The sequence below is a fragment of the Polistes dominula genome, unplaced genomic scaffold, assembly GCF_049000335.1.
Source record: "Polistes dominula isolate Pdom_NZ unplaced genomic scaffold, Pdom_raw_medaka contig_75, whole genome shotgun sequence".
NCBI lineage: Eukaryota > Metazoa > Arthropoda > Insecta > Hymenoptera > Vespidae > Polistes > Polistes dominula.
In genome coordinates this window covers 3537350-3550140 of record NW_028301003.1, presented here as the reverse complement: position 1 = coordinate 3550140, position 12791 = coordinate 3537350, and the positions used below count along the sequence as shown (strand labels likewise).

Genomic DNA, 12791 nt, shown 5'->3' with positions numbered 1-12791 from the left:
CCTCTATGGACTCTCTCTCTCCCGAACGGGGAGCAGCTTGAGAAACACGAGGACATTATCGCCCACCTACTGGAGGTACATTTTCCGGTATCTGGTCAGGTCGAGCATAACCCCTCGACTCAGGGGGATCTCCGCGCCACGTGACCTGGTGACTGGACCACTGCTGCAGTAGTGGTAACGTATGAAAGGATTCGCTGGGCTCTGGACTCGTTCGGCGGGTACAAGAGCCCGGGGGCTGACGGGCCTTCCCCGCTCTTCTTCAGAATGGAGGGGATGGGCTAGTCAAGCATCTGATCCGTGTCTTTAGAGCGTGTCTCGCTTTGAGATACGTACCTTAGCCATGGCGGGAGGCCAAAATAGTCTTTATCCCAAAAACGGGAAAAGACAGATATGACCAAACAAAGGCTTTTAGGCCCATCAGCTTGACGTCTTTTCTGCTGAAAACGCTGGAGAGACTCGTTGATAGGTTTATAAGAGATGGAGCGCTGGCGAGGCCGCCGGTGCAGCCATCGCAACACGCTTACTAAGCAGGTAAATCTGTCGAGACGGCTCTCCATGGCCTCGTTCGCGAGATCGAAGGTGCCCTCGACAGGAAAGAAGCCACGTTATGTGTTTTTTTAGACGTCGAGGGGGCGTTTGATAACACCTCTTTCGAAGCTATATGCGGAGCAGTGAGGGATTTTCACATCGACGACACTATCGTCCAGTGGTTGGACTTCATGCTCCGCTAACGTATCATCACTGCTAGTCTCAACGGGACGGACATCAGGGCGCACGTCGACAGAGGGTGCCCTCAGGGTGGAGTCACTTCCCCACTGATGTGGCTCATGGTTGTCGACGGGCTCCTGAGTAGGCTCGGGGAGCTAGCAGTTAAAACGGTTGGGTTTGCCGATGACATCTGCATAGCGGTCACCGGCAATCACCCGGCTACGATGTCGAGCAAGATGCAAAGAGCGCTCTACATCTTTAGGATTGGTGCACGTCGGTGTCTTTGAGGGTGAACCCGAATAAGACTGAGATGGTGCTTTTTACGAGGAAGAGGCATTTCAATATAAGGCCTCCCTCAATATTTAGAACTAAGCTGACGTTCTCCCGAGAAGTTCGCTACCTGGGGGTGACGCTCGATAGCAAGCTCAGTTGGAAAAGCCACATCGACAACCAGGCCAGGAAGGCTATTATTACTTTCTGGGCCGGCAAGAAAATGTTTGGAAAGACGTGGGGGTTAAAACCACGGATGGTTAGGTGGATTTACACCGCCATACTGGTCCCTCAACTAACGTACGCCTCCCTAGTTTTGTGGCACGGCGTCGAGCGGGCTCAAAACAGGAAAGCGTTAGACAGGGTCTACAGGCTAACAAGGCTGGGAATTACGGGTGCGATGCGCACTACTCCGACCCTGGCTATAGGGGCCCTGCTCAACATCTTACCTCCGCACATTGCAGCGGAGGAGAGAGCCAGAAGCGCAGCCTTTAGGCTGCTAGTCAGTGGAAGCTGGAGGCGGGCCTCCCACGGGCACGCATCGATCCTGTCAAGAACGGAAGACTTCGAGAAAGTCAACCGTCTTGGAGGTGACTGGTGCCCAAAGGTGTACCATTTCCAGCACAATTATGAGGTCCTCTTCCCAGACAGACAGTCATGGGCAGCGGACCCAAATCATTTATTGGCACTCGCAGGGCCTGTCTGGTATACAGATGGGGCTAAAGCGGGTTCCAACGCGGGAGCAGGGGTCTGGTCTGGAGGGCCTAGGACCGAATTGTCCTACACCCTAACCGGTACCGCTTCTGTTCTTCAAACGGAGTTGTTTGCAATTCGGGCCGGCGCCCACAGTATCCTTGAAAGTGGGTACTATGGCAAACATATCTACATTTGTAGTGACAGCCACACTGCGCTCAGACTTGTACACAGCACCATTGTCAAGTCAGGGCTGGTGAAGGACTGTGTCGACTTTTTGACACGGCTAGGCTGTGTCAACAGAGTAAGGCTGCTCTGGGTCCTTGGTCATAGTGGCGTTCAGGGCAACGAAAGGGCGCACGAGCTTGCCAAACTTGGAGGTTCACGGAACGATCTGGCAAACCAATGCCACATCATCGTGTCAGAGGGGCTCATGCGGAGGAGGTCTAAGAAGTGGGCCACGGACCGCTTCAGAGATCTCGGGATGCAAGGCCCTGACATGAGGCACACGAAGGCTCTGTTTTCAGGGCCTTCAGAGAAGCTATGTACCGAGTTGATCAACCTGGACCGAGCCCAATTAGGGCTGGTTGTAGGATTGGTCACCGGGCACTGGCACCTTAGAAAGCACCTTACGCGACTGGGCCTTGCACAAGACTCGGTCTGCGGCAGGTGCGGCGAAGGGGAGGATACCCCTTCATCTCATAACTCAATGCGTTGGGCTCGCGGACGTCAGAAATGATGTCCTTGGGACTACCGCCAACAACATTTTCGACCTAGTGGGCTCAGGGGCGGCCAGACTGCTGCGCTTTGCAAGGGAGTCGGGGCTGCCCGCAGGACCGCTACGGTCATAGGTTTTTCCCCGCAAGGGGCCCGAGCACAATGGTCCAGAGACTGATCGCCGGGTAAACAAACCGCAAGGAAAAAAAAAGAGAAAAACCTAATTAGAGCTTTTACATAAAACATAAAATGATACCTTTACATTATTTAATACTTCTTAAAATATTATTAGATTGATTAAAACTTATCAAGATATAGTGAGAATATTTATGCGTCGATATTATAGATTTCTAATAGTATAGAATTTCACAACATCGTAGGAAATGGATAATGTAATGGTTTAAACTGTTACCCTTTTAAATGTATTATATTGTATTTATTGTTTATTGTGCTTATACGTATTTACATGAATATGTTATTATTTCTAATGACAAATGTAGGAAGCTGATATAAATTTCCTTCATTATATTTATTTCAAATCAATAGGATTTAAATTTATTAGTCGTTAAGCACACGTTGTATCATTTAGATATTACTAGAAGTTATAAACATTATTTCGCGTAATTTTTATAATTTATGAATAAACTTTTAACAAGCTTTACAAAACTTGGATCTTTTATTTATAAATGAAAGTAAAAAAAAATACAGAAAATAAATAACTTTTACACGTGTTCCTTAAATAAAAGTGTTTCAAATTATTATATGAAAAGTGTATTTAAATTATTCTTTAAAGCAAATAAAATTGTAAAGATAAAATTTATTTGTCAGTAAGTTGATTAGATTAATTAGATACCATGTGTGCAGATCATACACGTTACAAATGAAACCTTCAAAAACGCAGTTTTTAGGGAATAAGTGGAGTGCCAAGTATTGGAAATATTTTTTACTTATTTTATTTATTTGCATATTATAATAATATTTTTTTCTATATTTCTACAGTAAGTTGTACTATTTTTATTTAAAATATAATAGCAAATATTATAAGATTAGTGGAAAAAAGACTGGACTGCTTGATGGAATTGACCGGGATTCTAAACCCGAATCTTTCGGTTTCCAAGCGACTATTCTAATCCATTAAACTGTCCAAAGTCCTCAGACCAATCCTTCTTCGTAAATGTTTAATTGGTTTGTCATGGAGATACTCGTCCGACAATATGGTGTATGTTTTTTACCGAACGTGTAAAATTTTTTCTATTTAAAAATGTTTTTCTTTAATTGAAATATTAGTATACAGTCTTTTAAAACGCAAATATTATAATTAACTCATGCCATTGGTTATTAATTAAGAAAGCATACAAAAAATTCCAATATATCATACTTGCTATTATATTTCCAATAAAAATAAAAATATCATATGTGCAGATCACACGTGTTAGAAGTAAAACCTTCAAAAAACTAAGTTTCAAGAGAGTAAGACGGATGCACAGTGTCAAGAGTAAGATAATTGTAAGATTTATGTATTATAATATCGTTACCATATATAAAAAAAGAGCACCGGTATGATCTTGGGATAGGGGTAGGTAACCAAAACTATCACTTTCCAAATTGTATCAATTAAGATAGAATGCCGAATGCGATAGCCATAGAAAGAAACATATATATGTGGGGTGTGAGAATGTGAGTGAGAACACCTAAGCATGAGTGGGCCAGAGTGTACTTATCGGATATAATTAGGCAAAGGATAAACTATGTAATATAAACAACCGAATAACGATAGAAAGAGCGTCACCCGAGAAAGTAAATTAAAGAAAAGAAACCAAAAGTCAGTCATCGTTTAGTAGCCGAGCAAAGAAGGCGTTTTATCGTCACTCTGTATCTTTACTTCTTTATATTAAATATATTGCATATCCGTGAAGAGAGGTTTTTCTTTCTACATCAACCTATTAATAACCCCGCGGAATTCTTTCCTTTTTACTTGTTAGATATCCTTTAGGAAGACTAACATGAGAAAGGGAATCCCACATATATACATGTAAGATTTGGTTTAGTGTAGAGGTGCAAAGTTAGGTTACGCCTAGTTTATTCTTAGTGATAAAAGACATTTAAAATATATGTAAATACCCACTCCTTTATTTCCATATATACCATTTTATATATTCCACGGTTCTCTAATTTTGCAAAACGTGTGGTCTGATGCAGTAAACAAAGCATTGGTATCGTTTGAGAACTTTTCAGACTTACACAGCCTTACACACTTACACAACTTACAAAGCAAACTGCACACCTTCTTTCTTTATTTCGACCGTCGGTTCGCTTGTACGTTATTCTTTTGTCGCCTACCCACCCGTTTATCTCTGTATATTTTATTCTTCTACCCTTCTATATCTTTTACCTACAAACAGGTTTAATATCGAAATTATATGAGTCCACGCTTCGTAGTATGTAGTCGCACACAAACACACAAATATATAACCAGGAGCGATAACTACGAAGCAGAGCATAAAGAAGAGACCGAGAATAGGAAAAACTATATAGCTATATTACGTCTCATTCTTTTGCTGGCTTAATCCTATATGTTTGTATCTTTTTCTCTTTTTATTTAGTATCGTGGCCGTTTCTTCGCCGCGATAAATCGCTCGGTTACATCGCAGCTCTGCATCGCCGCGTTTCATTTTTTTCAAATCACTCACATTCTAAAGAAGTTTTTACTTCAAAAAACATACTGTAGAAATAAAGAAAATCTAAAAGAAAGGAAAAACTGTCTACTATATTCCATTCTATTCTATCGCAGGCTAAATGTTATAGATATAAATATTTTTGTCTCGTTTTCTCTTTTTTCATCTCAATGAAACGGGTACATATCATTCAACAACCACGCTTTTTTGTTCTTTTCGGTTTAAAATCAACCCGATTCTAAAGAAGTTTTTACTTCTTAAAAATCACAACAAATACCTTTTAAAATATTATCGATGTACATATAATAAATAATATAAAGAGTTTTCTGTTAAAGGACCAAAGGACATGGATTATGTACAAAAAGATAATCAATTATTACATTATCTAAATGATGCACTACAAATGATATATCCTGATAAAATGAATAAAAAAGACTTTCTGGTTGTGGTTAAAAAAATTCGAATATCTGGCAAATGTATTCGAAGTACCAGATCATAAAAAGGCTGAATTATTTCTTGAAATGGTAAATAAAAATATACACGAAGAGATGAAGAATGAATATCATAATGTCAACTTCACCGAACTATCATACGAAAAGATAATAAGCCGTTACATTTATTATTTCAATTATTCCGACGAAATTCATTCGCTCAGGGTACTTTGCAAGTATCGAGAACAGTATGAAAAAAAGTTATAAATGCATATGCGTCTCTTTGTGAATACACGTGCCCATATAAATTTTATTTAATATTAGGGATAAAACACTTATTGATTACTAAATTCAGCAATATAAAGTTAACGAAATATTTAGAACCACTGTCTATATATTCTGAGCAAAACATAGTTTTAGCCAGATCATATGCAAGTAAAATTGTATTAGCTTATTATATTTGTGCAGAACTTTCAATGATTAATATTTACAAACCAGAGAATGAAGTCAAGTTTTGTGAATGGTTAAATAAATTTGAATACGTATCAGATATTCTAATGTTACAAAACGATAAAAAGCTTAAATTCTATAATGATATGGTACACAATGATATCCATAAATGTGTCAAACTGAATTTTCCTTCTGTCAACTTCTCTAAACGTCCATACGACGATAAAATTAATTATTATCTACGTTATTTTGACTCTAGTAATAAAAGTAATTTACATAGAAATTGTTTTACATGTCGAATGCAATATAAAAATGAAACTTTAGAAAATTATATTAATAATTTACAAAAATTATACGAAAAGTGTTCCTATACAAGACCATTAGATGAAAAATTATGCGAACAATTTATTAAAGGAATACGCGACGATGAAATAAGAACAATTATAAACAAAGTTCATGGCTTATCGTTCGATGAAACAACAGAATTTGCCAATAAATTAACTCGATTTAAAACAATGGCAATCGTTTTACAACCAACAGTTTCAAGGATTCATACATACAGTCCTGAAAATGGAGGTGTATTTTATGCTTGGTTAAATAGATTTCAGTACGTAGCAAATACTATCCTACTCACATACTTTGAACGCATTGATTTTTTCAATTACATGGTTGATAAATATGTTCATGCTCATGTTAAAAAATGTTACCCAAATATTGACTCTGGTTTACTTTCATACGAAGAGATATTAAACCATTATCTTCGTTGTTTAAGTTTATCTCCTGTATCCTATTCACACAAAAGACGTTTTGTGCATCGAATACAATATGAACAAGAAACGATTAAAAGTTTTGCTAAAAGTTTAGAGAAAATAATAGATATACGCGATTATACGGATCTTAAGTATATAAGATTATGCGACCAATTCCGTTATGGAATCAATGACGATAGAATAAAAAATTATATAGATAAATATTCTAAACTATCATTCGATATAATGGTATCAATTGCAATTGCATATTCAAATGAATTACGTTTTTTGGACGATGAATAAAAAGAAGCTGCAAGGAAATTTAACAGTAAATAATTAAAAAATAAAAAGTTATCTTAATTCAGGGAAATTTGTTAACTATTACAATTCACGTAAATAATTCCAATAAAATCAAGTTTCATCTAATCATCTAATAAAAATGACCTTTTTATCAAAAGATTTTCTATCGGTCTACGTCAGTAGAATTGTTTTATAAACTATTTAAGAACAACAACAAAATTCAAGTATGTAGAGGATATTGTCGATGTCTTACCAGATAATAAAATCATTAAATTCTTTAATAAAATTGTTAATAAATACGTTCGTACATGCGTCAAGCAAACTTACTCATCCTTCAATTTTCCTGAACTTACTTAGGATGAGATAATAAATTATTATTTACGTTATTTTGCACCTTGTTACGAAGCTTATTTTAATATAAGTCGTTTTAAATGTCATACGCAATATGAAAATGAATCGATAGAAAAATATGCCAATAGTTTACGCAAAATACTTAGTGAATGAGTTTGCGTGAGTAACTTGAAAGAAGAATTATGCGAACAATTAATTGATGAAATAAAAGAAGATATTGTAAGAACTTACTTAAGTAATATATATTTACAGATACTGTAGCATTTGCCATTATATTTAAAAAATAAGTCATTTCTATATACATATTTATACTATAAAGGCTAATAAAAAAACTTAAGATATTACAGATACCACAACTGTATGCAGATTAAAACGGAATAAAGGAAGCGAAAAATAGCGCAATTTTGTATACTTTGCAATTCGCAAAAATTACGTAATTAAAAAAAATTATCTTATTACTGTAACATCCTAAAAAAGTATTCCAAATCAGTGAATTTGACTTAACTCAACTATTTAAGAATAAAGAAGTTCCACTTAGAACATTACATTACAAAAGGTTAGACGAAAATGAATTAAGCAATAAACCTGTGTTTTTACTTTTAAACAATATTCCTACACGTTATCGAGGAATTTTAAATGCTTATAATTATTTTTTACACAATTAAAGAAATATATTATTGTTTAAAACATAAAAGTTTGTTATAAATACCAAAATTTTGTAGGAATAAAATTTAACAAAATAATTATATTTCCTATTTATTTAAATTTTTGACTAAATAATGAAATCAATTATTTATGTAATGTATGTGATGTATGAGTAAATGAATGTAATTAAATTAAAGTACATGTGAAAAACTTGAACGAAAGAGAGAGTAGCAAATCATCAAAGAAATGGAAACAGTTGAATAATGATAGAATTTTTTACGTCGAGGCGTAGACCAAAGAAAAGAAAAAAAATCCTAAAGGGTAGTTCATTTTTTCTAATCAAGCAGTAAACTCGTTTCATATAATTAATAATGTATATGTATGTCCATTTATTTTATTTGTAAGGATATATTACAATTTAATAAAGAACGGTTCTTGTACTTAACTAAACGATGATAAACTTTATGAGAGTTCTTATAGTTTTGTCTGCAAATTCCAATTCCAATTTTTTTAAAAAACTTACCAGACAGAAGAAATTTTCTACATGCATGCAAGGACTGATTATAAATTTAGTATGAGGAAAACCTAATAAAAATTTGTAAGTAAAAAAATTAAAAAAATACTTTTATATTATTTAAAACTTCTTAAAATATTATTAGATTAATTATTACTTATCAAGATATAAAGAGAATATTTATACGTCGATATTATAGAATTCTATTAATATATAATTTCACAAAAACATAGGAAGGGAATAATCTAACTGTTTACACTGTTACCCATTTAAATTGATTATATTGTTTGAACTGTTTATTCTGCTTATTAGTTTATATGTTATTATTTATACTAAAGACAAATGTAGGCCACTAAAATAAATCTCCCTCACCACTATTATCAATAAGCAATAAGATTTAAATCGATTAGTCGTTAAGCATACGTTAAATCGTTAAGATATTAGTTGAAGTTATTAACGTTTATTCGTGTAATCTTTATAATTTATGAACAAAATTTTAATAAGCATTACAATACGTGGGTCTTCTACTTATAAATAAACCTGCTAAAAAAATAACTAAATATATAACTTACATTCATGTTCTTAAAATAATAGTGTTTCGAATTACTTTATGAAGAGTGTATTAAAATTGTTGATTAAAGAAAAAAAATTATAAATAGAAAATATATCTGTAAGTAAATTTATTAGATTAAATAAATATAACGTGTGAAGATCATAACATATACGTTAGAAGTGAAACCTTCAAAAAAGCAAGTTGTAATTGAACAAAAGCCCATATAGTCATGTGAGCAGAAAAGCAAAATTTATCATCCTACAAAATTTTAACAAAATACGACTTTGCACTCTCCTTTTAAGTAAAAAGAGAAAAAGAGACCAATATAGGATTGAACCTGCGAGAGAATGAGACAGAATATAGCTATACAGTTTTTCTTATTCTCATTCTTTGCTTCGTAGCCCCACTCTTGACTACTAAGCTTTATATATGCATGCGTTTGTGTGAGACTGCATTTAGGAAACGAGGACTAATATCATCTCGACACTAAACTTGTATGTATGTAGAAGCAATATAAGAGTAGAAATAAACGAAGATAAGAGTGTAGGCCACAAAAGAATAAGGTAAGAACGAACCTACGTACGAATTAAAAAAAGAAGGTGTGTAGTCTGTCTTTGTAAGTTATGTAAGTTGTGTAAGTCCTATGTGAGTCTGGAAGGTTTTCGAACGATACCCATGCTTTGTTTATTATATCTATTTTTTAAAAATATATTTTGTCAGTAGGATTAAACTGGGTGTACGATAACCTCGGACCTCTACACTAAACCCAATCCTACATGTATATATATATATATGTATTTGTTTTTATCGATGGCTATCGCACTCGGCATTCTATCTTAATTGATACAATTTGGAAAGTGATAGTTTTTATTAGCTACCCCCATATCAAGATCACACCAATGCCTTTTTATATACATGGTAGGAATATTATAATAAATAAATCTTACACAATTATCTTACTCTTGAGACTGCTCATCCGTTTCATTCTCTTAAAACATAGTTTTTTGAAGGTCTCACTTCTAACACGTGTTATCGTCACACATGATTTTCTTAATTTATTCACAGCTAAATTCTATCCCTCTGCAGGACAAAGAGGCTCTTCCTCTATCTGCAACCTGACGACACGCTGTGTCGTGGTGACTAGGACCCACTTACCCTGGGGACCACTAAGAAACTAATTTTCATTCCACGAGACTAGCGGCTGATATGCTAACACAGAGTCGCTTACCTAATTTTCGAATATTCTTGCACAAATATTCTGCCATTATCGTCCGTTATATCGCTTGCTTGCATCTTATTCATTTTTAAAGAACACAGAATCTTAAGAAGCTTTCACTTCTAAAAAGTCACAACAAATAACTTTTAAAATATTATCGATATACATACAATAAATAATATAAAGCGTTTTCTGTTTAAAGACCAATGGACATGGAATCTTTCCTAAACGAAGTGAATCAACTAATATGTTATGTAAATGATGCTTCACGAATGATGTATCCTGATGAAATGAATAAAAAAAAGACTTTCTGGTGGTGGTTAAATAAATTCGAATATCTGGCATATGTATTCAAAGTACTAGACCATAAAAAGGCTGAATTATTCCTTGAAATGGTAAATAAAAATATACACGAACAAATCGAGAAGGAATATCCTAATGTCAACTTCACCGAACTATCATACGAAAAGATAATAAGCTATTACATTAATTATTTCAATTATTCCGACGAAATTCTTTTGCACCGAAAACCTTTTGAACATCGAAATCAATATGAACGAATTGCTATAACAAAATATGCTAGTAATTTAGAAAAAATTTATAATTGTTACAGTTCCATGAAAATTTTGAATAAATATTTAACCGAAATAATGCTTCCTAGATTAAACGATATAAAACTAATTAATTATTTAGTAGAAATTCCTGATCAACAAACACGTTCCGATGTAATCTTAGGTATTGAGTTTGCAAAAAATTTGGAACTAGCTCGGTACATTAAACCAGCAATTTCAATAATTAGTATTTACAATTCAGATAATGAGGTCAAATTTTGTGAATGGTTAAATAAATTTGAGCACATATTAGATTTTATAAATGTACAAAAAAAAAAAGGCTTCAATTCTTTAATGATATGGTACACAATGATATCCACAAATGTGTCGAACAGAATTTTCCTTCTGTCAACTTCTCTAAACGTCCATACGACGATAAAATTACTTATTACCTACGTTATTTTGACCCCAGTAATGAAAATTATTTATATAGAAATTGTTTTACATGTCGAATGCAATATAAAAATGAAACTTTAAAATCTTATATTATAAATTTACGAAAATTATGCGATAAGTGTTTCTATACAAGTCCATTAGATGACAAATTATGCGAACAATTTCTTAAAGGAATACGTGACGAGGAAATAAGAACAATTATAAGCAACGTTCATGGCTTATCGTTCGATGAAATAACAGAATTTGCCATTGAATTAACTCGATTTAAAAAAATGGCAATCGTTTTACAACCAACAGTTTCAAGGATTCATACATACAGTCCTGAAAATGGAGGTGTATTTTATGCTTGGTTAAATAGATTTCAGTACTTAACAAATACTATCATACTCACATACTTTGAACGCATTGATTTTTTCAATTACATGGTTAATAAACAAGTTCATGCTAATGTTAAAAAATTTTACCCAAATATTAACTATAATTTACTTCCATATGAAGATATAATAAACCATTATCTTCGTTGTTTAAGTTTATCTCCTGTATCTTATTCACACAAAAGACGTTTCGTGCATCGAAAGCAATATGAACAAGAAACGATCGAAAGTTTTTCTGAAAGTTTAGAGAAAATAATAGATCAATGCGATTATGGAGATCGTAAGTATATAAGATTATGCGACCAATTCCGTCATGGAATCAATGACGATAGAATAAAAAGTTATATAGATAAATATTCTGATGTAAGATTCTATAAAATTGCATTAATTGCAACTGCATATTCAAATGAATTAAGTTTTCTCGAAGATGAATAAAAAATAATTACAGGAACTTATACAGAATATAAATAAAACAATAAAAATTATCTTTAATTTCTAGAAATTGGCTGTATTGTACAATTCATGTGAATAATTATCTAATAAAAGAGATCTTATTATTATAAGATCTTCTATCATTCTACAGCAGTAAAATTATTCAAGAAACTATGAAACTTGTTAAGAACAAAAATGTTCCGATTAAAACATTACACTAGAAAAGATAACAAAAATGAAATAGTCCAAAAACTGCGCGTTTTTTTTTTACAATAATCCTGCACATTATTAAAAATTTTAAATTAGAAATTTTAGATTACATACAATTATATTATTAAATTAAAAATATTTATATTTAAACCATAAGTATTTGTTCTGGAAATTAAGCTTTGTAAAAATAGAATGAAAACAAAAAATGATAATTATATTAAGAAGGATATTGTTATGTAATTAAATTTTGTACTAAATAGGAGCATCAAATATTTATGGTCTGTATGTTATATATATATGTAGACGAGTAAAATAAATCTTATGTATAAGTGATTATAGTCAATATAAGCGAGAGTAGGAAAGTAACAAAAATGTAAACAGTCGAATAATAATAAACTTTTTTATTGACTATCTATAGACCATATAAGCGAAAACAAATTTAAGAGCCAGTTCGCGTCTACTAATCAAACAGCGAGTTCGACTTACTTAATTAGTA

The 12791-nt window shown here is 33.3% G+C and overlaps 2 protein-coding genes across 2 annotated transcripts; both read left to right on the top strand.

The window, feature by feature from the left end:
• The first annotated feature begins 1234 nt into the window (after positions 1–1234).
• Positions 1235–2410, top strand: LOC149032166 (uncharacterized). Its single transcript, XM_089173996.1, has one exon. It carries the CDS (start codon positions 1235–1237, stop codon positions 2408–2410), a length of 1176 nt encoding a protein of 391 aa, XP_089030122.1.
• A 6337-nt stretch (positions 2411–8747) lies between these two features.
• On the top strand, positions 8748–12098 carry LOC149032165 (uncharacterized). The gene is made up of 2 exons (XM_089173833.1): positions 8748–9173; positions 10143–12098. Exon 2 carries the CDS (start codon positions 11183–11185, stop codon positions 12086–12088), a length of 906 nt encoding a protein of 301 aa, XP_089029959.1. The 5' UTR covers positions 8748–9173; positions 10143–11182; the 3' UTR covers positions 12089–12098.
• Positions 12099–12791: the final 693 nt, after the last annotated feature.